Source organism: Oculina patagonica, chromosome 13 (assembly GCF_052425735.1).
Source record: "Oculina patagonica isolate OP01 chromosome 13, crgOcupat, whole genome shotgun sequence".
Taxonomy (NCBI): domain Eukaryota; kingdom Metazoa; phylum Cnidaria; class Anthozoa; order Scleractinia; family Oculinidae; genus Oculina; species Oculina patagonica.
Genome location: NC_135770.1, coordinates 35172744 through 35197824, shown reverse-complemented (window position 1 = coordinate 35197824; position 25081 = coordinate 35172744). Strand labels below are relative to the sequence as shown.

At 39.9% G+C, this 25081-nt stretch overlaps 5 protein-coding genes across 5 annotated transcripts in view; 2 read left to right on the top strand and 3 right to left on the bottom strand.

The window, feature by feature from the left end:
* LOC144634850 (serine/threonine-protein phosphatase PP1-beta catalytic subunit) overlaps window positions 1-990 on the top strand; it is a 12544-nt gene extending 11554 nt beyond the window's left edge. Inside the window, exon 8 of the mRNA XM_078493893.1 lies at window positions 101-990. Within this exon, the coding sequence (XP_078350019.1) occupies window positions 101-208 (108 nt within the window). The 3' untranslated portion in view covers window positions 209-990. The remainder of the gene's footprint in view (window positions 1-100) is intronic.
* Window positions 991-2639: 1649 nt separating this feature from the next.
* LOC144635311 (DNA replication licensing factor mcm5-like) lies at window positions 2640-10208 on the bottom strand. The gene is made up of 17 exons (XM_078494422.1): window positions 10004-10208; window positions 9575-9701; window positions 9031-9159; window positions 8576-8748; window positions 8223-8378; window positions 8007-8094; window positions 7614-7864; window positions 6845-7100; window positions 6553-6618; window positions 6319-6411; window positions 6128-6211; window positions 5616-5728; window positions 5360-5488; window positions 4909-5051; window positions 3313-3401; window positions 3043-3081; window positions 2640-2823 (listed from the first exon to the last, which is right to left on the bottom strand). The coding sequence occupies exons 1-17, from the start codon at window positions 10156-10158 to the stop codon at window positions 2722-2724; spliced, it is 2193 nt and encodes a 730-aa protein (XP_078350548.1). The 5' UTR covers window positions 10159-10208; the 3' UTR covers window positions 2640-2721.
* Window positions 10209-10552: 344 nt separating this feature from the next.
* On the top strand, window positions 10553-11204 carry LOC144634477 (pterin-4-alpha-carbinolamine dehydratase-like). Its single transcript, XM_078493428.1, has one exon. It carries the CDS (start codon window positions 10606-10608, stop codon window positions 10927-10929), a length of 324 nt encoding a protein of 107 aa, XP_078349554.1. The 5' UTR covers window positions 10553-10605; the 3' UTR covers window positions 10930-11204.
* Window positions 11205-12953: 1749 nt separating this feature from the next.
* On the bottom strand, window positions 12954-14199 carry LOC144635997 (bifunctional protein GlmU-like). Its single transcript, XM_078495132.1, has 2 exons — window positions 13905-14199; window positions 12954-13207 (listed from the first exon to the last, which is right to left on the bottom strand). Exons 1-2 carry the CDS (start codon window positions 14145-14147, stop codon window positions 12968-12970), a joined length of 483 nt encoding a protein of 160 aa, XP_078351258.1. The 5' UTR covers window positions 14148-14199; the 3' UTR covers window positions 12954-12967.
* A 935-nt stretch (window positions 14200-15134) lies between these two features.
* LOC144634847 (uncharacterized) overlaps window positions 15135-25081 on the bottom strand; it is a 31638-nt gene continuing 21691 nt past the window's right edge. The window contains 11 exon segments of the mRNA XM_078493890.1: window positions 15135-15486; window positions 15767-16252; window positions 16809-16884; window positions 16886-16904; window positions 17325-18789; window positions 19511-19984; window positions 20850-20924; window positions 23104-23170; window positions 23881-24130; window positions 24703-24739; window positions 24864-24942. Coding sequence (XP_078350016.1) covers window positions 15905-16252; window positions 16809-16884; window positions 16886-16904; window positions 17325-18789; window positions 19511-19984; window positions 20850-20924; window positions 23104-23170; window positions 23881-24130; window positions 24703-24739; window positions 24864-24942 — 2890 coding nt within the window. The 3' untranslated portion in view covers window positions 15135-15486; window positions 15767-15904.

Genomic DNA, 25081 nt, shown 5'->3' with positions numbered 1-25081 from the left:
GATGAAGCAAGAAATATTGTGGCAGTCTTTTTGACAAGGTGGTGTTAATGTTTATGTTATTGCTTTACAAAATCATTAAAATTTTCCATCCTCGCTACAGATTCTAAAGCCGTCAGAAAAGAAAGCAAAGTACCAGTATGGTGGATTAAACTCTGGCCGACCTGTCACACCTCCAAGAGGTCCACAGAAAGCAAAAGGAAAGAAATAAACAATGGATCACTAACTTTAACAACCACCCCTGGCGTTTGTACCAAGCTGGTATTGCACATTTGATATGAACTCTTTGTTTGTGATGCAATTTGTCTTTATAAAAGATCAAATCCTCCTTGATGTTAAAATATTTTTGTTTTCTTTTAACAAGGAGGCAACTCTTTTGTGGCATCAAAGATTCCACAGTTTACTGTTAGTAATGTTCCATAGATTAACTATTCTTACTCTCAGTAAGAACAAACTGCTTAACATTACCTTGAAAACTTTTATATGCTCTTGGAGTTCTTTGTGCCTGAAATTATTTATGTTAAAATCTATAGTTTTTTTTTTCAAGTTATCTTTTTAAAAAATGCAAGTGAACATACAGTATGAAGCAGTTTAGGTAAGTTTCCTGCACCTTGAAAAATTTTACAATGTAACCAGCACATTTTACAACACTTTGTATTTTATTTGCTAACTGACAGTAGTGAAGCTAAATTTAAAGGAAAATTAATAGATCCTCGAGAACAAAGTCAGCTGTTGTGGAAGATAGCCAGCCAATGCCTAGCCCTCTGCCTCAGTGAACATCATTGGCTGATTATCTTTTCAACTTCAAGAAGGAACCTTTATTTCTTGAGTAGACTATGTGTTTATTTCCACTGAAGTGAAAGTTTTGATTTGTAGTTGTTTTTGATTGTGGAGCAGTGAGTGTTCCACGTGTGTGTATTTTAATAACATTATTCAAACTTACCCTCGAATATCAGGGTGCAAAGAAAGTGGATAATTTAGATGATAGTAAGACTAACTTGCTTCTAGCCTCAGGTACATACTGTACATTATCCCTGAACATGAAGTACAAAATAGCACTGTTGTGATTACTGTTTATAATGTTTAGTTTCCTCTGAAAAAGAGGCATTATCGTAGTTTGATGTGTGTTAAGTAAGTTTGGATGTTATCAGTTAAAGTGAAGAGTGTATGCTGTTACAATAGTTATTGCTGCTGGCTACAAATTGTTGCAATTATTTACAGCAATTTATAGCCGTCAATGCAATTTCATTGGTATCTTAATTTTCTAATGAATGAAATATTATTGTGAAAGTAAGATAAATCTTTATTGCCAGTCGTTTAACATATTAGCTTATAGTTATTATTAAGTTACGTCAAGGTGTATATTGTAACAGCAAAATGACTGTTGATAGCGAATCTTAAGAGTTGCTGTGAACAAGAGACCATGTTAAAGTCTTTTGTGAGTGAATTAAGTACACAAATTTATGGTGCTATTTCCATACATGTCACTCAGAGGTCAGATGAAAGGAGTGCAAATTGGATGGAACTTTATAAATGATTTATTTTGTTGTCCAGTTTGTCTGATACTATGAAAGAAAAGTTTGTACATGGCATACTTAAACCTCCTTCGCATACTCTCTGCTGATGCTGCGTAATTGATTCTTCCTCACTGGTATTTTTCTTCCCAAGGGAAGATTGCATGAGAAGTCAAAAGAGGGGCTGCATAGGAGGCTCGCAAAGCAATCTTGAACTCAAGTTTTCATGTCAACCAGTACATAGTATTGTTTTTGTAGATCCAGCCAAAAGGTAATGCTGGTAACAATAAAACTCTTGTAAACAAGTAGCAATGCAGCTTGTGTGGGTTGTTGTTTATTTAAGTTTTGTTGGTGCAAGCCAGTTTGGATAAAACTTTTGGTTTATGAAAAGGATTCCTTATAAGTTTGTCATAAGCACCCAGCTCCCTGTTTTGTCATATTTCATAACTTCCTGTGCAGACGTTCTTTGGGCTCCTCAGGCAATCGTTCTTTCCTACATGGGAAGGAAAAATTGCAGACAGGCTCAAAGAGCATCTCTATAGGAAGCTACAAGTGAAATTTAGTTAAGTGCAAAACCCTTTGCCTGTAATATTGAAGGATATATTAGCTTTAAAAACTGCAAAATTGATGGGTGGCAACATCACTAATGAGGCCATACATTCTCAAAAAGTTTGTAAAATTTTCAAAGTTGATAATTTAGTGCTCGGGCTGAAACATTTATGCTAATGAGATGACAGTCACCATAAAAAGCGTGACGTTTATTGGAGAACTGTTAAGTGCTCACTCTTGTTTGATTGCATGAAAAATATTGGTTTACAAGTGCTTTAAAAAGATTGCCATAAATGGCACTTGTTGGCTGTGTAATGACAAATGCATCTCTTAGGTGCAGGGGGGGGGGGTAGTGTTAATATTCACTGACATTAGTTTTGTATCAAATGTTCTTCATTTTATTAACAAAGTTCTACACAACATTATACATGTACACTGTATACACAAGCGTTCTTTTATGACTTCCTCCTTGACACAGGCTGTAAGCGATTTTGTTGCTTTGACAACTTATTTTGCAGCTTTTTTACACAACTGAGGATTCAAAACTCCATAAAGTCCTTTAGTGAAGAGAAATATGACATTGACAAAACAATATTGAAGACTTGTCCCTAGAGATCCATCAACTCTTCAAGCTTGGTCATTGTTAACAGGAATGGTCTGATTATTTGACTCTGTAGAGAACCTTTCTTTGAAATCTGTGTTCAAGCTCGCCTCTTCTCAGCATGATGTAAATAACAGTGTGGATGGCACGCTCAGAGTATTTCTGTTACATAAAAAGAAAAAAATAAGCAATGAATTTGAGAGAAGCAAAAGAATAAAAATACAAGTAAAACAAAAACTGTCACATCTTTTGGTAATTGATGTTTCTCCTAAATGTAAAAAGTAAGAGTTTTAAAGAAAAGAAGGGATTAATGCAACATTCTGATCATTCATTAAATTTTTACATTTACAGTACTCTAAATTTGAGTTCAAGTGATCTTACCTGTTTTTCAAAATCCTGAATTATTCTCTGTTCAGAAACCTAGGAGAGAAGGGAAGGCATTAGTTACCCTCAAACTTACAAGGCAAAATAATTTATTATAATTGAATTTGGATTGGTTAAGAGAGGGTGTATTTCGTTCATCAACTAGGGTCAATGATGCATTTCTTTAGAGGGTTCCTAAAACTCCCACTACATGTAGCACTTCCGTAATAATGCGTTTTTCAGTTATGGCATATACATAAACTAGCTGCACATTGCTTTAGTCTTTACCTGAGTTCCAATGGCAAATCTTCTCTTGATTTGCTTTTCAATCTGTCTGACTTCCTCAACATCTTGTTCTGGGGTAAAATCTTCTGCTCCTGAAACAAATAATAGTTATAAGAAGTGCCATTGATACAAATAATCCATCCCTAAACTGACTCCGCTTACAATGACAAATCAAAGTCTCTTCGAGATACCGACTTTTTTGCATGAAGTATGAGTCGAAGGTTTATCCTGTACATTGTTCTTCAAACTTATCATTACAGTTGCTTTGTAGTTTAGTTTAACAATTTCCTATCTTTGCGGAGGAAATGCAGCCATATAATTTTGTCAAAAATGGCTCGTCCGCGCCGGGTATTTATACACATATTCCTCAACATTACACAAATAAACAGTGCAAATTTCACCAAGATCTGAACTGCTTAGATACGATCGCATGTTGTAAAGCCGATTCATGCAACATTGCTGTCAACGCAAGGTCACATCGACTCAGATTGCAAAGCGCTAATCATTAACATTGCAAAATGGCGCTTGTAGCAACCAAATTTGGCCTAATTTTTAACCGCTTCTAAGCTAAAAGAAGCCCCCATCTCTTGCATTTGTTTTAACTTCAATAATATCTTTGAAAAGAGCGAGTTTTTTTGGTATGGTTTATTTTTGACGTTTGTAATTTTTAAACGATGTAAGTGCTAGTGATTATTTATTCGTGTTTTAGCGTTAGTTACGCAATCCATTGTTAGTGCAACGCTTTTTATAGATCGCCTTTCAGACACACGTGCGTTGAGATAAGAAAGCTGACATGTCACTTTTAAGGTCATTACCCTGAAATAGAACTGAACATAGATTTTTAACCAAACTTCGCCTACTGGTTTATTACTTTAAGGGAACTTAAATTTTGAAATAAAAAAGGGGGGTCACCAGATTCGTTTAGGAGCGGGAAGACCTTGTATATTCCATATAATTCCTTTAAAATTCCTCTGCGAGTACTAGCAAAGTACATGTTTTTAGCGATTATTTAGTTTTCAAACACAAGAATTGATCTGTTTTACAGAAAGAATTTGATCGCTACACCCAAAATATGAGAAAAAATTGATAGGTCACCAGACTCGTTTTCGAGAAAGCGACAATTTACTTCTCTCGCGGACTAAGCCGCATAGAAAAAAGCCGCCATTTTGTTTAAGTGCGCACGCTAATTACGAGTAATATTCTGCACAGTAACGATGCGCAATGCAATACAGGGCAATGACCTTAAAATTGTTATATAACGTTTGTAAATTTGACAAGTCACGTTTTTTCTATGAGATTGCAAGTGATCACCCACAGTGGAAAGTAATCCCTTGAGAAATTAAAATATTCCCTTGAGAAATTAAAGCAGTCCCTTGAGAGTTTACAAGAATGTGGTTCGAGATGGAACAACTTAACCGCTATTCTCCTTCCTTTTGCTTGTAAACAAGCAAAAAAGTCGAAAAAAAGTGGATCAAAGGCAATTTATTGTACAGTAGCTCTATTAAAGGGTCACTTACTTGCACTTTTGATTTACAAGCTTCAAGTCGCCCACACCTAAGGTGTGCCAAAGAATAATATTAGAGTTGAATGTTAATTTACCTGAAAGGCTTCCAGACATAGCAGCATCCAGAGTCGACACTTGGAAAAGCCTGAGCGCTTCTTCAACATGAGCTGCTGTAGCAAAAGGCAGTAACCTCATCTTTGCCAGAGACTCGGAAATCCTGATAATTGCTTCTAGTTGTCTGAAAGGCAGATATGTGAAAACACAAAGTTAACGTAAATGACCTAATAATAGACTGCAAAATTGTGGGCGGATGTAGGATTTTTCTTCCAAAGGAGGAAGTGCCCATCCAGGATTTTTTCTTAGGAGGGGATGCTCCACTAAGGAATTATTGGCGGGAACTGACAGGTGACGTAAAAAAATTTTAAAAGCAAATAGTTAGCCGTGGGTCATCTCAGGGAGGGGTGCGCACCCCCTGCACCCTCCCCCTTTATCCCCCCCCTGAAAATCTGCTGTTTTCTCCACCATCTATAAAATTTTGACCCTTACCTGACTGTGATGGGAATGTTGATCTTTTTCTCAGCATCCTTCTCATAGTCGCGCGCTCCACTTCGCATGAGAACATAGCGATTCTTGAGCATCTGGGCAGCTTCCTCAGACACCCTGGGACCACATTTGCTGCAAGAAATGGAAGGAAAAGAAATTAAACTTGCTTCAAGTAACAAGCTTTTGTGAAACACGACATAATATTTTCATTGTCCTGAGGTGAACTAATTAAATAATAATAATAATTTTAATTACATACTTGCGACAGTAACCAATGTACTTCTTTATGAAGTTCAGACTCAATTCTCCTTCTTGAGCTTGTCCAATTTGTGCTGCATTCAGATGGACTTGCATAACATGTTTGGCAAGACGCTGTATGGATCAGAAAAGAAATAAAATTAGTTAGTAATAATATTTATAAGCCGTCACTGTTCACCTTTCAATGGAACAAAATGCTGCGTCAAACTAGCTGCAAACTATGTAATTTGGCAAGTGAATGTCAACTTTTATTGTCAATTTAACTCGTGATTTTGTGCAGTTGGGAACTCTTGTGCAATGCAAGGCAAGATTGCTGTCATCAATTTGTTTGCGAACTATGGGACTTTAAGTGCAATGCTCAACGAGTCTGCCAAAGCAGAAAGGTCTCTGAAGAGTCCCTTGGCCAGGACGAACTGCCGCATCAGACTAGCCACGAGCTATGTTATTTCACAAGTAACTGTCACCTTTTACTATCAATCTCCCAGTGGCTCACAGAATTCTATAACATCTTACCATGTCTTTGTTCTGTTCATGTTCATCCTTGACAATGAAAATCATGTCAAAACGGGACAATATTGTTGGCATGAAGTCAATGTTCTGGAAACAAATGGAAATAACAATGATTACCGGTAATTGTAGAAGAAATTTTTCAAAAGCAAAAAATTAATGAACAGAATTGTTAAATTAAGGTCAAGTCCTCTTACTTCTTCTCCTTTAGTTTCATCCCAGCGACCAAAGACAGAGTTTGCCGCAGCTAACACAGAACATCTCGAGTTCAATGTTGTGGTGATTCCAGCCTAAAAAAGTAAAGGTTTGGGGAAAAACCAACAACAACAAAGATTAAAAATTGTTTGAAGTCAACAGAGAGTTAATAAATGAAAGGAAACTAATTATACCATTCAAGATGACAATGATTTCTAAAAAAAATTGTGCCTTACTTTGGCGATTGAAATTGTTTGCTGTTCCATAGCTTCATGAATAGCAACACGGTCATCTTCGCGCATCTACAGAGGTGAAAAACAAGAACATTATGAACAATAACATAGTCTTGTGATCTTCAGTGACAATTGCCTTGGTCAGATGGTTATTAGGAAAAAAATCCCCCAAAAAAAAAAAGGGGGGGGGGGGGGGGTAAAAAAAAAAAAAAAAAAAAAAAAAAAAAGGGGGGAGGTATGGATAGTTTATGAAACTACACAATGTAAAATTACACAAACAGAAAGCAGTGTTTACCTTATCAAACTCATCAATGCAGACCACACCACCATCAGCTAGTACCATGGCTCCACCCTCCATGATGAAGTTGCGTGACGCAGGATCCCTCATGACAGATGCCGTTAACCCTGCGGCACTGCTTCCTTTACCTGATGTATACACACCAATCGGAGAAACCTTCTCTACAAACTTTAGCAACTGACTCTTAGCAGTACCAGGGTCACCAAGCAACAACACGTTGATATCACCACGTCGAGTGAGTCCATCAGGGAGTCTACAAAATAAGAGATAACTTAAAAAATTTGCAATAAAGAAGTAATTAAGCTCATTCAACTCCAGTCAAAGGGAGAAGTTGGATCTAAATGGTTCTTGGTAATGGCACTAACTCTGCTCTTCTGTAGAATGGAGTGATGGAGCATGTAACTACATGTATGATTATTGAGGAGTCATTGGTGCTGAGAAAGGAAAGTACCCCCCTGCCCCAAACATCACAATTACCCTGCCCAGGGCTTGGCACAGGCCCTCTTGATGCAGAGACCAGTCCACTTATATGCCTAGCACAGATACTTAATACAGAATATCAAATTTCCACAAATGTTTTGCCAAGAAATGCATGGGTTTTTGATAATCTGAATTTTTTTAATGTGAACTCATTCCTTGTAGTGATTGCAAATAATGTTAATCTTACAATTAATGACCTTATGTGCTACCTAAGCATGAGAATGATAAATTAAGTGAGTAATCTTTAAATTAACCCACATAGACCATGTCAAAATCTTTCTCAAACCTTTTGCGAGAACCTCCAAACAGCAAACATGCAATAGCCTTCTTAACATCTTCACTTCCATAAATGAATGGAGCAATACTTTTTGCTATTGTCTCAAAAGCATCAGGTCTGCTGGCAAATCTGTTGAACTCTTCTTCCTCGAGAGGATTCAGGGGTGCTCCAGAGCTGCGGCCTGGGCCTTCTGTATCAACCTGAATACCGACCACACGGAGGTATGGCTTCCTGATACCAACACCAACGCCATCACGATCCTGAAAAGAAATACTATGTGATCAACAGGTAGCTTTGGACAAAAATAGTCAAAATGTTTCTATACAAAATGAATTGTTTTAACATTATTGCTACCAAGCTGTTTTTAATCTCATTCAATGTCCTTTGACTTTGAAACCCTACCTTATCACTTTTCTGTGCAACTTTCTTGATTGAATAAATTCCCATCACAGTAACTCTATTGCCAGGGACTACCTTCTCTGTCAAATATCTTGGGGAAAAAAAGACAAAAAGGCAAATGCATAATTAAAAATTTAAACCAGAGACTTGTAAAGTATACCATTACTTTGCATAGCAATCCCTCAGGGATATAAACAATGGTCAACAACAACAATTCACCTGTCACAGTACAACTGCATATGTCGCGGCATTTCTCCATTGGGCACTGCATCTGGAGATTCTTGCAGTTTTAACACTTGGAAATCAACACACTTGCATTTATCAGGCATGATGTAGAATGGGTCCAAAGGGCATGGTGGGCGGCCAGATTGATCACTGTCAAAAAAATAAAATAATTAACCTTTTCAGTCCTTATTGTTATCAAACATACAACTTCTGCACTTCTCTCCACAAATGTGTAGCACTTTTTAATCACTTTTTCCGTTCAGGCTTCACATATATGTCTTTCATATATCTATTTTGTAACACAATGTTACCTAGTGCTCAAGCTCTATGAAGTTTTAAGTCCTTACCTGGGGCATTTGCGAGGCATGGCATATCCTTCCAGACCTGGCTTAAGAGGGATGTTGGAAATAGTGTTACGACAGGAACGGCACTGGATGGTTATGTTGGTTGCCTTTGCACGAATGGCTGAAGCACTGATGATGATGCCTGGAATCTTCACCAATTTGGCCATTTGCTCAGACTGAAAAAGAACAACAATATACAATGAGCAGATAAAAGTAAATAAAATGGAATGTAACATTTTCAGCAAAGTATTGCTAGACCAAATGCAAACTCGAACTTAGTCTATTCAATTGGAAATCCGTGATGTTATGAAAAAGATTAAAAGACATATAAGCAAATTGTTAAGTTTGTTGGCTATTTGATTAGGCTAAGATGCTGGAAAGTGACAATATACATTTCCTCTAAGAGACTGGAGATAGACTCCTAGCCACTGTAATTATGATGTACAGTAACAACATACCCTAAGCTCCCTGACACTCATAGGGTTTGCATCAGACTTTAGCGTGATCTGAATGTCTTGTACTTCCTCTTCTCCCAACGGACGTGGCTTGGTAACCTCATCTGCCATCTCTCTGGCTGCATCTTCAAACTACAAAATAATATTAAACCATTACAGATATGTTTAAGTATTTTTTTAAAATACCAAGACTGATCAATGTTTAATTTCTTCCTAAAATATCAAATAATATGCTATCAATTAAACTGGTGACAAGAACAATATTTTTTAACAAATTACTCCTCTACTTGACCATATTATTTTAAAGTATTGCCAAATTCTCATAACAGCATTATAAGAAATGAATGGGTTTATCAAGGAGAATATTATTTCTGTCTAGTTTCGGTCAGAAATTAAGGATTATGTCCGAGAACATCATTTCTAATATTTTCTTAAGATATTTAAAAAGCATGGATGTAAAGTTTTAATATAATTATAAAGCTGTAATCACTTTCTTCAGACCGCAAATCAAACTTGAAATAAGTTAATAAATTGCTATGATACTCACCAAAGGAAGAAATTCTGCAGGGCTCTTTGTAAGTTTATCAGCAAGTTGTTCATCAAAGCTTGTCAAATCTTGAAGATCAACTTCAAGGTAGTACTGTCCTAAGTTGTAATGTCTTTTAAGCTGATCACTGTTAGATAGGCAGAAAAGAAGAAAAAGATTATTTAGAATGAAGACAAGCAATCTTGCAGCGCGTGGAAAAAAACATTAGCAAATAGCACATGCTTGAGGTATAATTTTACATCGAGAAACAATTAAGCTAACAAAAGCACCAAGTTTTTGCGATCCTTTGGCGAAATTACTCTAGAATAGCCACAGTTTGATGTCTAGAAGGTTTTAAAGTGTAACCTATCATGTTAGTGAAATAAAACAAGAGTTGGTTCTCAAAGATGAACTTCGATCGAGCACGCTAGTTAGCGCCATTTTGTTTACCGGTATGCATAGCTGAATGTTCCTTCGTGAAATTCGCGAATAAATTCCCTGAATCTCTTCTTGGCGCTGATTCTGTTCACTTCTCGCTCATCTGCTTGCTCCTCAGAGCCAAAAGCATCACTAAAATACACTGGACGCTCGTCAAAACCAGACATTTTCGCGATGGATTCACTCAACTGACTAACAGCTTTGCTTCTTCCCGGGAGAACGAATTTGGCGGGAAAGCTACGGCTTCTCGTTACGTGATTGGTTCGTGTGAGAGTCACATGGAAAAATTTCGCGAGGCGAGGAGCATATTTTTCCATGTCAGGGAGGGGAAAGTGATTCTGCTAGGTGAAGAATTAAAGTCTTCAGATGAGTCTTTTATTTTACATCGTATGATTAACCTTGAACTTTGTATAAAAATTTTAACCAAATGCAATGTAATGGCTGTTCTGTAATTTATTTCCAGCGTTATTTCCTATTGTAGATTATTGTAGAAAATAAAAGCGGACGTCCGACCTACCCCTCCCTAGGTACTTTTTCGTTCCCATCCATTCTCTTCGGCTCCGTTGTGAACAGAACACATTTTAGTACAATTCTTTTATCCAAAAAATCCAACTATGTCAGCCCCAAAACGTCAGAAACTTGACGAAGAAGAAAGAAATACGATTCTTCCGTCCTTACGCAAATCTGGGTGGACAGAGGTCGAAGGAAGGGACGCCATTTACAAGGAATTCCTGTTCAAAGATTTCAACCAAGCTTTTGGTTTCATGGCACGTGTAGCTCTGAAAGCCGAGAAAATGGATCATCATCCTGAATGGTTCAACGTGTACAACAAGGTACAAATCACACTCAGCACACACGACTGCAGCGGTCTGTCGGACAATGATGTCAAACTTGCAAACTTTATCGAGGCAGCGGCCAAATCTATCGGGGATGAGTGAATACAAGACAGATCACCGACCAAGTTTATATCAAAACGATTGTCAAACATTTTTATAAACTTTAAACTGACTTCTGAGACTTAACTTGAATGATCAGCGAATTAAAATTCGTTGGAAAAGGCTCTGCAGTTTACCACGATGGTGTTCAAAGCACATTTTCTGTAATTTTCCTTGGAAGTATTGGTTGTATTGATCAAGAACTGTATTCTTATAACAATACATACATAATCTTAGTTCAAAATATATGCTCATGATAAAGGTTTTAATAGATAAAACAGACATCTTTTATTGCACCCTCACTTCTATTCTTAATCATACTGACAGTCATTGTTCCCCTAGCCTGTTCCAGGCTCTCGGTTTGTGGGGAAGGGCGAAAAAAGCGGGCGAGCGCACGTTCTTTCCCTCCTCGCATGCCTTTTTAGCTCTCCCCCACAAACCGAGAGCCTGGAACAGGCTATTTTACCCCTTGACTGGCAGTTGGGAAACAAGTAACCCTGGAAAGTTCTGATTGAAAGTCCGAAAATATCATACATGATATTCTCGACACCAGAGCTCAGCCAAAAAAACCTACTGAGTCATGAATGTCGGACTTGACTTGCTGGGGGGGGGGGGGGTGGTCTTTTTTTTTTTTGGGGTAAAAAGCCTTGGGCGCGCAAAAAAAAAATCTCCCCATTAAAAACTCCCCATAACAACGACACCCCTCTCAAACAATTCTTTTAAAAAAACAGGCGGAGGGGGTACTCCCCCAAAATCCCTACACGAGTGTGTGCCACCCCAATGGGGTTGTGATTTTGGGACTCCTGATCAAGGATGGGGTTCCATTTTAGAGACATTTGTTAGAATGGGATATAATATCAAGGGCAAACGTTTCATTAAAGTTTCTAAGATGGCAAATAAAGAAATTGCCAATCACAGCTTTATCTTCTGTTTGAAATCGAAGCAATAATGTGGGCTGATCTGTGTAGAAGCAGAATAAATGTTGTATTTTGATGTACTGGTTTAATGGAACAAACAAAGAAATAACTTTTTTATAGAAAAAAACAGGCTATTGAAATTTACTAAATTTTTAGAGCAGTGTATAAAAAAATTGACCTATTTCTAAAATGGGGTATTATCTTGAATGCAAATTCTTTTTTAAAGCATGTGATTTGGAGACCCTGGCAGCACATACCAGTAGCAGATCTAGGGTAGGGGGCCTGGGGTGCCCAGGCCCCCACCTTATTTTTAGGCCAAACTGAGGCCTGACTGGCTGATAAAAATAATTTTTGAGAGTGTCCCCCCCTCCCCCATTGCATGGTCTGGATGATTGGGCCCCCTCTTACCTGAAGATTTGGATCCACCCAAAACATACCCAGGGCTTTAAATAATTTGAAATGGCAAAATTTGCATGTGTTTTATTGCCAAAATGTTTTAAATGCAAAATTCCAAAAGCTGGATACAGAAAAAGACACATGACAAGATTTATAAACATTTAAGCTTGTAAAAATAACATTTTTGGGTATACAGGTATTTTGGCCAGTCACATACAAAACTCAGCATTGAAAATGTGACTGTCTTTATAATTAAACTGGCCTTAAAACTTGTACAGACTGATACATTTTTCAAAATTTTACAACACACTGTTATAAGCTCATAAACGTGGATATTGACAAGGTTACTTCCAAAGCTGCCTGAGTTAATTTGCAAAAGCTCAAGTAACACAATCCGGGGGAACTACCCCTAAGTACCCATACAGGTATGTGCCGCCCAACAGGGTCATGTTTCTGGGCTCTTGATCTAGAACAGGGTATCCTTTTAGAGACAATTTCTAGAATGGGGTATGATATTTCGTGCCCGGAAGTTTCAAATTAGCAACAGCCAAAATGGAGTGCTAGAAATTGACCCTCTTCTAGAACACGGTATCATTTTTAACGCAAATTCTTTCTTAAATGGGGTGCTACTTTGGAAACATGGGCAGCACATACCCCCCAAAACATACCTGAGTACTTCCCCCTGGGAACACAATATAAAACTTCTTCAAAGTATTAAAATTTTATCCCTATTTCTCTTTCACAACAAGCTCGTCAAAGCCAGTCTCATCGTCAATTTCTCTGGTAAATGATAACATGTCACAGTTTCCAATGACAACTTCAGCAGTAGTAAAAACTATCATGTTTCCCATAACATGGCCACCTATGACCTTGCCGTCTTTGTCTGAAAGCGACGCATGGAGGTGCCCCTCATCTGCAAGTGTTCCAACAAGTGAGACAATCTCGTGCCTTCCTTTGACTTCAATTATCTGAAAAAGAAAACACCAGAATACAGGCATAATAATAAGGGACTGCTCATTATTAACACAGGAGGGCAGGGAGAGACTGGCAAGAAAGTAGAAAGCCTATGTTAAATATAATAAACCCCCCCCCCCCCCCTGCACCCTCTTCAAGGGCCAAAACATACTCCCCCCCCCCCCCCTTCCCTCACTGTAATCCAAAAATTGACACCCCCACCTCCAATTTTTTTTCCTGGAAAGCCAAACAGAAGTTACCGAAGTCTTGGGTTGGGACTATGCATTTGGTAGCCTGGTTGGCTCGTCTGGCTAGAGGTTCATGCCCCCCCCTCCCTGTGCATGCGGGCCGCTTGTGTGTGAAGGATATACTATGAAAGAAATTGAATGCCAATGGTGCAGCAAACGAGCCAAACGACCCAGGCAGCGTCACAAGAAGTAACCCAGAATTAAATTTGGGCGCGAGCGCGAACCACGCGGAGGGAGGGCGACTGTCACTTTCTCCGCCCGATTTCCACGCGTGCCACGAGGCTAAACGGGCAGGCTCGCTTCTGGGTATTAAACTCGCCGCTCGTGACCAAAAGGACTAAAACGAGCCGGCTTTTCTGATCGATGCACATTCTGTAGATTAGCGGACATATTTTAAGAAGAGGCATCAGAAGCCCTTCAGAAATGGCAGGCGAATATATTTTATGATTTTTTTTTTCCTCACCTCATTCGGAGTGTCTCGTGATACGTTGGCCAGGCGCAGAGTAGCTTGAGTCACACTTCCCACACACGAAAGAACGAAGGGTGCCTCGAGTTTTTTGTCCTTAACGTACTTTAGCAAACATTCTCGCACTTCTTGTCCGGGTTTGAGTCGCAGTGCATAGCAAGATAACGTGCTACGAGGTTCGTTTCGAAAACGCTTGCTCTTGCTTTCGTCTGCCATCTTGAATGCCACGGAAGATGACATAGATTGCGTGACCAAGCGTGACCGAGTACTCGGTCGAACCGGAAGCTGTAGTCCAGTGTCAGTAGGGCACGATTGACACCTCCTCCCCACCCCCACCCCCTGCCAAAGCTCCAACTACAAGTTTTGACGACATTGTTCTCTAACCGACCATCTCAGTTCAGAAGTCAAAACACACTGAATCAGGAAAATAACTTTCCGCGATAAAGCCTTATTATAGGAAATCCCTAAAAGAACGTTGCTTACACGTAGAATTAGCCTGTTTTGCATGCGCTCGGTTTGGGGAGCAGGGCGAAATATAGACTGTTCCAGGCTCTAGGTAGTTTATATGGGAGAGCGAATAACGCGGGTGAGTGAGGAAATAATTAGGCGGGACGAAGGCGAGCGAAGGTAGCTCCCCAGCTAACCGAATGCCTTGAAAACGAAAACATTGAGTGGGAATGGGGAACGGGAAGCACGGATCAGGAAAACTGAAAACTAGGAATAGGAACTAGAGAATGGAAACGAGAATAGGGACTTGGAAATGGGAGGTGGGGCAATCACTCGGGGTTTAGAATTAGATAACCTAAGCCATTTCTTATTCTCGGTGATTCCCAAAATCTTAAACCTATTAAAAAAAAAAATTTTAAAAATTATATATTAAATTATGCACCTGATTTTCGAGCGAAATTTTATCATTGACCCCAATCTTTGCTTGCCTAATATCCTATGTTAGTGTGTCTGATAGATTATTCGTAGCTGGCGACGAAGCCGATAGAAGAACACCTCCAATAAATCCTTAATCAAATGACCCAAATTCCCCCAAATCCTATATTCTTTTTCCCGGTTCCCGACCCGTGAACAACTAGCCTTTATACAGACATTTATTTCCTTTGCGCATGAACCAGAGAAGATAGGAGACTTCAGCACGCATGCAGGCTACATCTTCTTGGAATGACAGAAACTGCCATGAAAATAGTGGATGCTAGAAGTACAACACGGAAGCCAAAGGAAAGAGTTTAGGGTTTATTTACAGCTACTTTTTATAGTTTTTCCTTTTAAATACAACACTATATCTAATCATTCAGTTACTAATCTGCTAATAAGCTACTCTCATTATGATTTCTTCCTTTCTTGGATCAACGTAGAAAATATCAATTCAAAAGTAACACAACTTTATATGAAAACATCTCCACCCTTGAAAGATGATGTTTTCATAATAAACCTCCCTAAGTCACAAGTCGGAAAGAGTGATTTGAAACTGGTGGGGCTCACGAGACTGAATCTACTCGCCCAACAGTTGAATGCTTTGTGTACGAAATGAAAAACTACACCTTAACTGACGCATCTAGAGCGGTTTTCACTTGAGTGTCGAAAGTAATTCGCGTTTACATTGGTTTTGCATTACTACGCTTTGTGATTGGTTTAAAACCCTCGCGCCACTTTTTCAGCCAATCAGAAGTAAAACCAAAACCAATCATGACGCGCTCGCGCATGTTTTCCCGCGCTTCGTGCCGGCTACATGTATTTGCTTCGAGTTTTGATTGCTTCTCTGGATGGTCTGTACTTTGTGATTGGCTAGAGTGATTACTTTGGTTTTGGTTTTACGACATTCAATTGAAAACTGCTCTAATAACCTTCACTTTGTCAAGTTCACTTTCAAGTCGAAATAAACCAGCGAAGCTCGATGTTGGCTATTTTTACAAACAAATGGACTGTTTTCTACGACGTACTGGCTTTTTTTTAATAGAAAATGAATTTCACAATGGTTCGCACAATCCTCATTTGCTGAGCTTTTGAGCGACCATCTCTAATAATCTGTTCGAGTATTTTTCCAGTAGTACTTCATGTATTTCTACATCCTCTGGGATTGAAGAGTGAGAAAACTCAGAATTCCTTCTCTGCGCATGTCCTTTTGGAAGAAGCTGATCCAGGTTACCAGTGGAGAAACTTAGCGCGCCACCAAGAGGCCTGGAAACTGTACCGGGTTTACCCCTGGGGAGAGAGGTAAGTTCCCATTGTCGCCGTCGAAGGCGCGATTCGTGGATTTGATCCTCTATGGCTGAAAACGTGCTTGAAATGTACGACAACACTTCATGGCTTTCGTCCGAGGGTTCCTCATTTAGGATCTGCAAATAAAGACAAAGTAAATTGAGAACTATTTTAACGAATTTCGAGACTTCTTTGATCGCGAAATCGACTCTAGCTTCATTCAAGGACTTAACTTCAACCATAAAATTCAATTTCCAGGCCCTTAATAGACCTCTTTGGCCTCGTATGTAAATTGCCCATTTCAGATCATGTGATACTCTGCAGAGAGTTGTTCCTTTATCAATCTGGAGATTATTCATTTATTTCCAAGGGGGGGGGAAAATTTGTTTAAATTTAAAAGAGATCATTCTCCAGGGTAACATCACGTAGTCTGAAATGGTACAACAAACAAACGGAGCTAAAGAGAAAAAATCGTCTATTTGAACCTGGTTTTATTTGCATCATAAAGCCATTAAATTTACAAAAAAATGGTGGCGCTGCTCTCCTTCAAAAGTGTATTTTCAAAAACAAATCAGTACATGGGCGACTTCCTAATCAAAAGCAATAACAATTCAAAAACAGGACAAGGTTGTCCATTTATAAGTTGCTATGGTCACTAATTTTGACGTCATAGGGGTTGATACTCTCGCTCACCTTGGACTGAAGGTCCACGACCTTTTGAAAAGCTTGAACAAGGTTTTCCAGAGTTTCCTGACACGTACTTTGTGGCATCTGACGCGCAAGCACCATCTGCAAGGTTGTACAATGATAACACGTGAGAACATTTTCCAAGAATTACAAGAAAAGAATTTAGCGTTACAATTTTTCACTTTACCGACTCAATCAATTCTTCACCAGTAAGAAAGAGTCTCATTAATTATACTGCGTGAATTGCACCCATTTCAACCACTTGAAAGATTAGGTTAATTTATTGGTTAAAAAGTAACACTTGCAAAGAAATTCTAAGGGAACAGACAACGAACACAATAGTCGCTCCTGTAAATATCTTATGGCCGTTTAAACTATTCATCAGTAGGATGCCTTAACTGCGTGCAATTCCACAATTAGTTTCGGTCTATAAAATCCTATGCCAATTGAAGAACAATTTAAAAGGGTAGTCACAAGCACTGTTACAGACAAGACATGATAATAATAAAATGAATTTCTCACCATGGTCCTTACCAATAGGTGACCGTCTGCTACCGGAAGGAGGACTGGTGCTCAACAGGTTCGCCTCAGACATGCTCAATCTGATTGGCTCAGGCGGCGGTGACGCAATAGCCGCTGACAACTCAGCTGACAGTTCACTGATATCTGACATAAAGCTCGCCCCACTCCCACTCCGTGAGCTTTTGGCGGGTGACGAAGTCTTGCTGGTCGTCTTTATATCGGAGTCTAGGGACCAGGCTTTTGGTCTTTTTTCGGCAGTAGAGCCTGCGGCCGATATTACTTTGTCACTAGACCCCGCTACGGCTGGAGCCTTCTTCTTGTCCAAAGCCGGTTTTAGTTCCGTTGAATTTTCACCATTACTCGCAGCTGCAGCTGCCGAGCTGGTGTTTTTCAAAGTATTATCATCACGCGAAGTCCCGTTAGAAACATTACTGTTCTCTTTAAAGCTGTTCATACCCAGAACACCATTCATATCTAGTGGTTTTCGTTCTAACGGAGTATTCGAGGTAAGCGGTGTTGTTTCTAGAAGAGCAGCGCTTGACTTGGGTCTTTTTTCTCCAGTTTTTACTTGGTCTGGAATGTCCATTGTATCCACTGTTCTAGATGGAGGCACGCTAGGATCTAAAATAGACACCTCTCCAATAGCGTGAAGCCTCTTATCTATATCGCCTAATGATCTTGATTTCTCTCGCCGCTCATCACTGGTCACACGCCCTTTCTTCTCTCTTAAAGGAACATTTTTCGAACTCGATGTAGCAGTCTCGCTCGTTTTAAGACGAGCTTGAGAATTTTTAAGCGCGAGTTCCGCTGTCGGATTGGAAGAGCGTCTCTCTGGTTGTGGCTTGGTCGATTTTTGTTCTTTTTCTTCTTTCACAGTTTTCAATGTCCTTTCACCATGTTTTGCTGTACCTGATTGGAAGTCCACTGGTGGCGTAGAAGATCGCGTCTCTGTTTGCTTCTTGTTCGATTTGTCCGCCTTTTCATCATGTTTGGCCGTTGTCGTTTGAGAATTTTTCGTGACCACATCGTGTGGTGTGGAGACTCGTGGATCAGAGTGCCTTTTATTATGTTTCTCCTCTTTGTCATGCTTGGAACTTCCCCCTAGAATCCCTAACGATTTGCGCCAAGATTTTCCCTCGGAACCCCTACGTTCAAGTTTACCCCCCGGGGCAGATTTTGCGTCGGATGTCTGTTTCCCCGGGGGAGGTGTGGCCCGCCCTTTCTCTTTGTCTTTATCCTTAGTTTTTGTTTTTTCTTTCTCCTTGGCGTTTTCTTTTTCCTTGTCTTTGTTCTTAGGCGACTTTGACTGACTGAAGAACGCAATGAGATGCGAGGCAGTACGCTTGGATTTATCAGTATCTTCATCCTTTTTATCATTCTCTTTCTTAGCTTCATGGAATTCTTTCTTCTCCGTATGTTCCTTTTCTCTCACCTTATGATTCTGTTGTACGTCTGCTAATCGTGTCTGCAAGACATTATAAAGACAATAAACTGACTGGGCTTGTAAAAGTGCCATCCGGTCCGAGACAAGAAGATTTTTTCTGCCGGGCAGGTAACTTTTCATTCTGGGACTTGCCCGATGGGCAGGCAAGTCGTCTGCCAACTAAACCGTAAAAAAGTTAACTAAGACTCGCCGTAGGGCAGGCAAGCTAAAATTCAAGTGTTTTCGAACCCTACGCTTACCGTACGTTAAAGTTGGTCATAAATGCGAAAACAAGCTGATAAGAAGATTGAGCAAACCGACGTGTATCTTCGCGCGCTCAATCTTTTCCTTTACTCAGAGTCTGACGTCTAAGGTTTGAGCTAAAAAAAATTCCATACTGATGACGTCGCTCTACAGAGATCCGCGAAGTGACTCTGATGAGCTATTACTTGCGCGCGAAAATTCAAATGAAAGTAACAACCAATCAGAGTCACTGCACGGATCTCTGAAGAGCTACGTCATCAGTATGGATATTTTCGTCTGAATCTCAGCAGAAAAAAAAAACATGGAGCATTCACATAGAGGCATCTGTCTACTCAGGCTACAATGTTCCTTGCTCAATGCTTATATAACAAGTTTCAGAAAAGTTCTGGTTCAACTATCCTCCCCCTCCCCCACCCCAAAACCCAATTTGTTACCACGTTTCACTCCCTATTCGTTTGCACGGCTTAACGCGGATTACGTTATTAATTTCCTCCCGTACCTCAAGTAAGTTAGTTATGACAGCTGGCTTGCTACTTGACTCTGTCAAGCTGGATACAGGTGTACTGTCTCCATCTTTAGAAGCACTAGAAGCAGCAGTAACAGCTGTATTAGGTGTAAACGAAACAGACGTAGCAACGTTGGTCTTTGAGGCAGCAATAACAGTCGTGTTTGGCGTGGACGAGACGGATGTAGAGACGGTGTTTGTCTTTGAAACAGCAGTAACAGATGAAGTAGGTGTAGACGAGACAGAAGTTGCGACAGTGTTGGTCTTTGAAGTTACGGTAACCGCGGTTGTGGATGTAGACAAGACAGAGGTAGCTACAGTGTTGATTCTAGAAGCTACAGTAACTGTTGTACTGGATGTAGACGAGACAGAGGTGGTGACTGTTGTTGATGTTGCGGTAGTAGTGTTAGCAGCAGTAGTGCTTGTTGGCAGCTTTTTCAGAATGTCTTCTTTAGCTTTCCATCCCAGCTGAAAAGCAAGTTAAATCTTAATCCTAAGAAGTGATCAACTATTAATACAAGCATTTCCTATACCATCAAACGACGTCAAGCGAACAAGAAAGCTCAACAAGCGAGCAGACATTCTCGTCCCCATAGCCCTTTCGTTTCTCTTAGCCGGCTGGGCCTTGGCACGAGAAAACGAAGGGCTCTGGGGACACAGGATTTCCAGTCCTAGATTATAGGACTTAAGGACTTCTTCGTGTATGCAGTCATGACGTTTCAAAAGAATGTATGAGAGGGTAGTTACGTTTTCGACTTCCGTTTAGGAATTCTTTGTTCCAAACAGTCAATCAAAAAACTTCGAATTAATTCAAAAATCCTATGTCCCCAGAGCCCTTCGTTTTCTCGTGCCAAGCCGGCTAAGAGAAACGAAAGGGCTATGGGGAAGAGATTAATGGCGAGCAGAAAAAATAATCGTACAGGAACTGGGTTCGGGCATAGCCCCAGTTTTCGGGCGGCCATTTTTTCCCGATTACCCGTTTCTCTTCTTGCTTGCTTGACAATTTTTTAGCGACCTTCAGATCGGAGTACGAGTACGACTTATGAATTTCAATCTAGTTACATTCCCAGAGCCCTCACTCCTCCCTGCTGCTCACCAGTTGAAAAGGAGACTATAATATTCACTATCGGTACAAGATTGGTGTGATTAACGGGATAATCGACAGCATAAGCACCAGGTTTAAAAAGTCGTACTCGCACTCAATCTCGTACTTGTACTCCAATCTTAAGGTACCTAATCTTTGAGAAAAGGCAGGGACTGTTCTAAGTCTAGCCTGAGGTTAATTCTTCAAGACAAATCAGAGAACAATTTAGGAGGGAAGAGTTGTACTTACAGCTTCCAGTCGTTTACGAGTAGCTTCTACAGCTTGCGCCATTTCTTCCTTTCGCCTTTGAAGATCTTGTTTGGTCTGAAGGAAAAGGCGTCAAAACTCAACAAAAAGAAATCATTCCACTAGCCTATAGCTTGATGTGCTGCGAGTTTTCTTTGGTTTGCCTTCTCGTCGCAATTTGTAATACTTGTAAAGGAGATGAAGTACAGATAGAGGTTGCCTATTTACCGAGTTAGGATTTCGAGTTGGATTTCGAGTTAGGATTTCGAGTTGGATTTTCGAGTTGGATTTTCGAGTTAGGATTTCGAGTTGGATTTTCGAGTTGGATTTTCGAGTTTAGGATTTCGAGTTGGATTTTCGAGTTAGGATTTCAAGTTAGGATTTCGAGTTGGATTTTTCGAGTTTGGATTTTCGAGTTTGGATTTTCGAGTCAGGATGAAACGAAGTCACCGAAACAAGCAAAACTTTACAGTTGATTTCAGTTTTCTTTGGCCGCCCACTTTGCGAAGTTCGTTGGGAAATTGTAAACTTCGTTACGATGTTGCCAATGGGCCATGTTCTAAACGAGCAGTGGACTGGGTACGAACATATTTTTTCTTGGTACGAATATGCAGTATCGATTAAATTGAAAATGGGGCACGTCACCTGAAAGAGCATCCAAAAGTTAGTAAATTTACCGAATTTGATGGTTATTGATTTAAACGCAAAGGTATGGTTCACTTTTAAAATAAGAGAGCTTAGTATGGATTGGAGGAAGCCTGTCCCTCCAATCCATACTAAGTATACCATGCCTTTGGGTTTGAACCAATAACCGTCAAATTTGGTGAATTTACACATTTTTGAATGCTCTTTCAGATGACATGCCCCATTTTTCAATTCAATCGATATTGAATGTTTGTACCGAAGAGAAAATATGTTCGTGCCCAGTCCCCTGCTCGTTTAGAACATGGCTAATTTCGTTGTGAGTTTGCGAATCAAATTGCGAACTTCGATACAAAGTTTCCAACTTCGGCTCGATTAAACTTCACAAGTTTGCTTGTTGACGAGACACAAGACTTGCTGTTTGAAAGTCATGGCCATCTGAATTCAATGATTTTAGAACTGGTCAAGGAAAGTTGAAGTGTAAGACAACGTTTCGCATGAACGATCACGCAAGTGATTTGCCGATAAATAATTTTTTTGCATGCAAAAATTTGGTCAAATTTTAAATTTTCCGCATGAAAATACATATTTCACGATTTTTGTGCGGCAAAATCTTCAATTTCAAGTCTTCTGCCCTTGTAAGCCGGATGAAACTGGATGGTTTACCCATCCTTATGTAAAATTTTGATTTTAATCGAAGCCGACGCGACGCGACAGGGAAAATTTGTCAAGACAACATGTTCACGGCTCGCTGAACATCAAATGTTTTGAACCTTTTATATGTTTTTATATTTTATTTTTATGACATTTGTTTCCAACAGTTTAGCGTAGCAAAATCCTTTTTAATAACATAATTAGAGACGATTTTAATATGCACCAGTTTAAAACAATGTAAGGTTTCTATTGATGTTGGTATATTTGTTCAAGCAAGTATTTTGCAACTTGAAGTTGAGCTGCAAGAGTCGCTAGGATATTCACACCGTTACCTTGTTTCCTTTCAAATTATTGAGTTCAGATCGCCATGACTTCCTTGCAGTATGTCTTGTTTCTCCTCAACTAGCAAACTTGTGAATCGAGCCGAAGTTGGGATCGCAAAGCGGGCGGCCAAAGTAAACTGAAATCAACTGTAAGATTTCCGCCACTTACCGTACTTTACACTCCGTTTAGCCTACTATGCACTCCAGTTAGTCTACTATACACTCCAGTTAGCCTACTATGCACTCCGGTTAGCCTACTATTCACTTCGGTTAGCCTGTTTACGGTTAGCTTTCAATAATTGTAATGGGTTTTGCTTTGTCAAAAAAAATCCTGACTCGAAAATCCTAACTCGAAAATCCAACTCGAAAATCCAACTCGAAATCCTAACTCGAAAATCCAACTCGAAATCCTAACTCGAAATCCAACTCGAAATCCTAACTCGAAATCCTAACTCGAAAATCCAACTCGAAATCCTAACTCGAAATCCAACTCGAAATCCTAACTCGGGAGTTAGTTTGTCTCGTACAGATATACGGTATTACGAAATAATTGAAACGTTCTGTTCGCTGTTGTAATAAAGAAGTCTTTGAAGCACCTCTGAATAATATTGCGAGTGAAAACAAACAAAACTACTTACATCATCCGAACTAGAATAATGATTGTCGCTTTTCTCTTCATCTAGGTTTGTTGATATCGCGCCAGTCCTAAGAAAACAGTGACAAACAAACAGTTGAAGAAATAAAACAAATAACCTGCATGGCTTTTTGTGAAATGCTGTTCGTTCACTACATTTAAGCACTAAACAACGAAATTATGCAGCAGTTTAAATTTTTATCGCACAGGTCCAAAATTTCCACAGTTTTATGTAATATTTGAGAAGGAAGAAGGTAGAACAAATATTTCGCAGAATATAAACAGAAAATACCGAGTCTTCAATCCACCATGTTGAACTAATGGTTCTCGAATAGCTCATCTTGAAAAACTTTGTCTGAATTTTTCGTGATAGTCGTTCTTTATCAAACTCAAATACAACTTTCCCCACGATTAACCATCCCTGCTCATACTTCGTATATTTGTGCACCTCTTGATGTTCTCCTGCTTTAGCGCATTAAAAAAGTTTCATTCGATTTGAATGTAATTTTGTTTAAACATTGCCAAACAAGGACCCCATTATAGGCAGTGGCGGATCCATACCTTCAGGTAAGTGGGGAGCCCGATCATCCAGACTCCAAGAATAAGAGGGGGCAACAAAAAACTGCCCTCGTAAATAGTTGTTCTTAGCCCAAAGGCCGTGGTTTGGCCTGAAAATAAGGCGGGTGCCCAGGCCTCTCCCCTTTATCTGCCACTGATAGGTGTCGCTCAATATTTTCTACATGTATGTGAACAAATATGTTCGTGTCAAAAATTTGCATACCGTCCAGGTTGGTGTGATCGAGACAAAAATCTGGCCGAGATACTCAGCCTGGTCCGCATCAGCCGATCAGTGTCCAGGGGCGGCGGCTCCGTTATCTGCTCGTCCACTTTCGGCGCTGGAGAGCTAGTACCCAGGGTTTCAAAGTAGCGACCAACGATCTCCTCATCGTCAGACTTGTTTTCGTCTTCTCCAAAAGGCTTTGTGTCTTCCGATGGGCTGACAACTTCGTCTTCATCATCCTCACTAGAAGCTTTGTATTCAAGATCAAATACAACATTAGCTTTTGTAACGTCAAATTTGGGGCAGTTTGGCATGACAATTGAGTGCATAAAAACGTCTTTATGCATATCATTTTCTCAGCAGACTGGTTAGCGCGCTCGACTCCGAGTCGAACGGACCGGGTTCGAGCCCTGGTCGGGGCGCTGCGTTGTGTTCTTGGGCAAGACACTTCAAGTACTACACAGTGCCTCTTTCCACCCAGGTGTATAAATGGGAACCGGCGAATTTACTGCTGGGGGGTAACTCTGCGATGGACTAGCATCGCATCCAGGGGGAGTAGAAATACTCCTAGCCGTTTAATGCTACAGAAACCGGGATAAGCTCCGGCTGTATGGGCCACTTGGCTCGGACACAGACTTTACCTTTCTCAGCAAAAGGCTCAAAGAGTTCTCTGGGGGAGGGGGTAATACGCTGGGCGCAAGAGTCAGTCAATTCACGACAGGAGATAATGAACAATTAAGGACGGCTGTGATCACTAAAATTTGGGAACGCCTTTTGCGGGTACTGTAACTAACAAGATAATAAAACAACTCGTCATCTTACGCGATTTTCTTTCCTTTTCTCCCACTTTGTCTTTGCTCTAAAAGAAAATAAAAACAAAAACACAATTAACTCAGCCCGACACAAGTTTCATTCTGATCAGACAGCATATTGTTGTCTGTGCTCAAAATAACTTAATGCAATACAACAGAGACACCAGGTACCTCCAGTTCCTCGCCTTTAGGATCCTCTACTGTTAATGACAATCTTTTAGGCCGCTGGGCGGCAGACAACTGAAAAGATCTGTTGAAAGAGAACGTACTGTCAGCAATATCTAGTGAAGCAATTAAGATGGAATCCGCCAGGACGTCGAGTAGTTATTGGGCAAAATAATGTACTAAATTTATTTTCACCCTTATTGCAAGCTTTTGCATGTGTTACT

Excerpts from the sequence above, each read along its gene's own strand:
- LOC144634477 (XM_078493428.1), top strand. The coding sequence starts at position 10,606 with ATGTCAGCCCCAAAACGTCAGAAACTTGACGAAGAAGAAAGAAATACG.
- LOC144635311 (XM_078494422.1), bottom strand. The coding sequence starts at position 10,158 with ATGTCTGGTTTTGACGAGCGTCCAGTGTATTTTAGTGATGCTTTTGGC. Across the intron at positions 8,379-8,575 it reads ATGCCTCGCAAATGCCCCAG|TGATCAATCTGGCCGCCCAC; the intron begins GTAAGGACTTAA and ends TTTTTTTGACAG. Across the intron at positions 5,052-5,359 it reads AACATTCCCATCACAGTCAG|ACAACTAGAAGCAATTATCA; the intron begins GTAAGGGTCAAA and ends TCTGCCTTTCAG.
- LOC144635997 (XM_078495132.1), bottom strand. The coding sequence starts at position 14,147 with ATGTCATCTTCCGTGGCATTCAAGATGGCAGACGAAAGCAAGAGCAAG. Across the intron at positions 13,208-13,904 it reads CACGAGACACTCCGAATGAG|ATAATTGAAGTCAAAGGAAG; the intron begins GTGAGGAAAAAA and ends TTTCTTTTTCAG.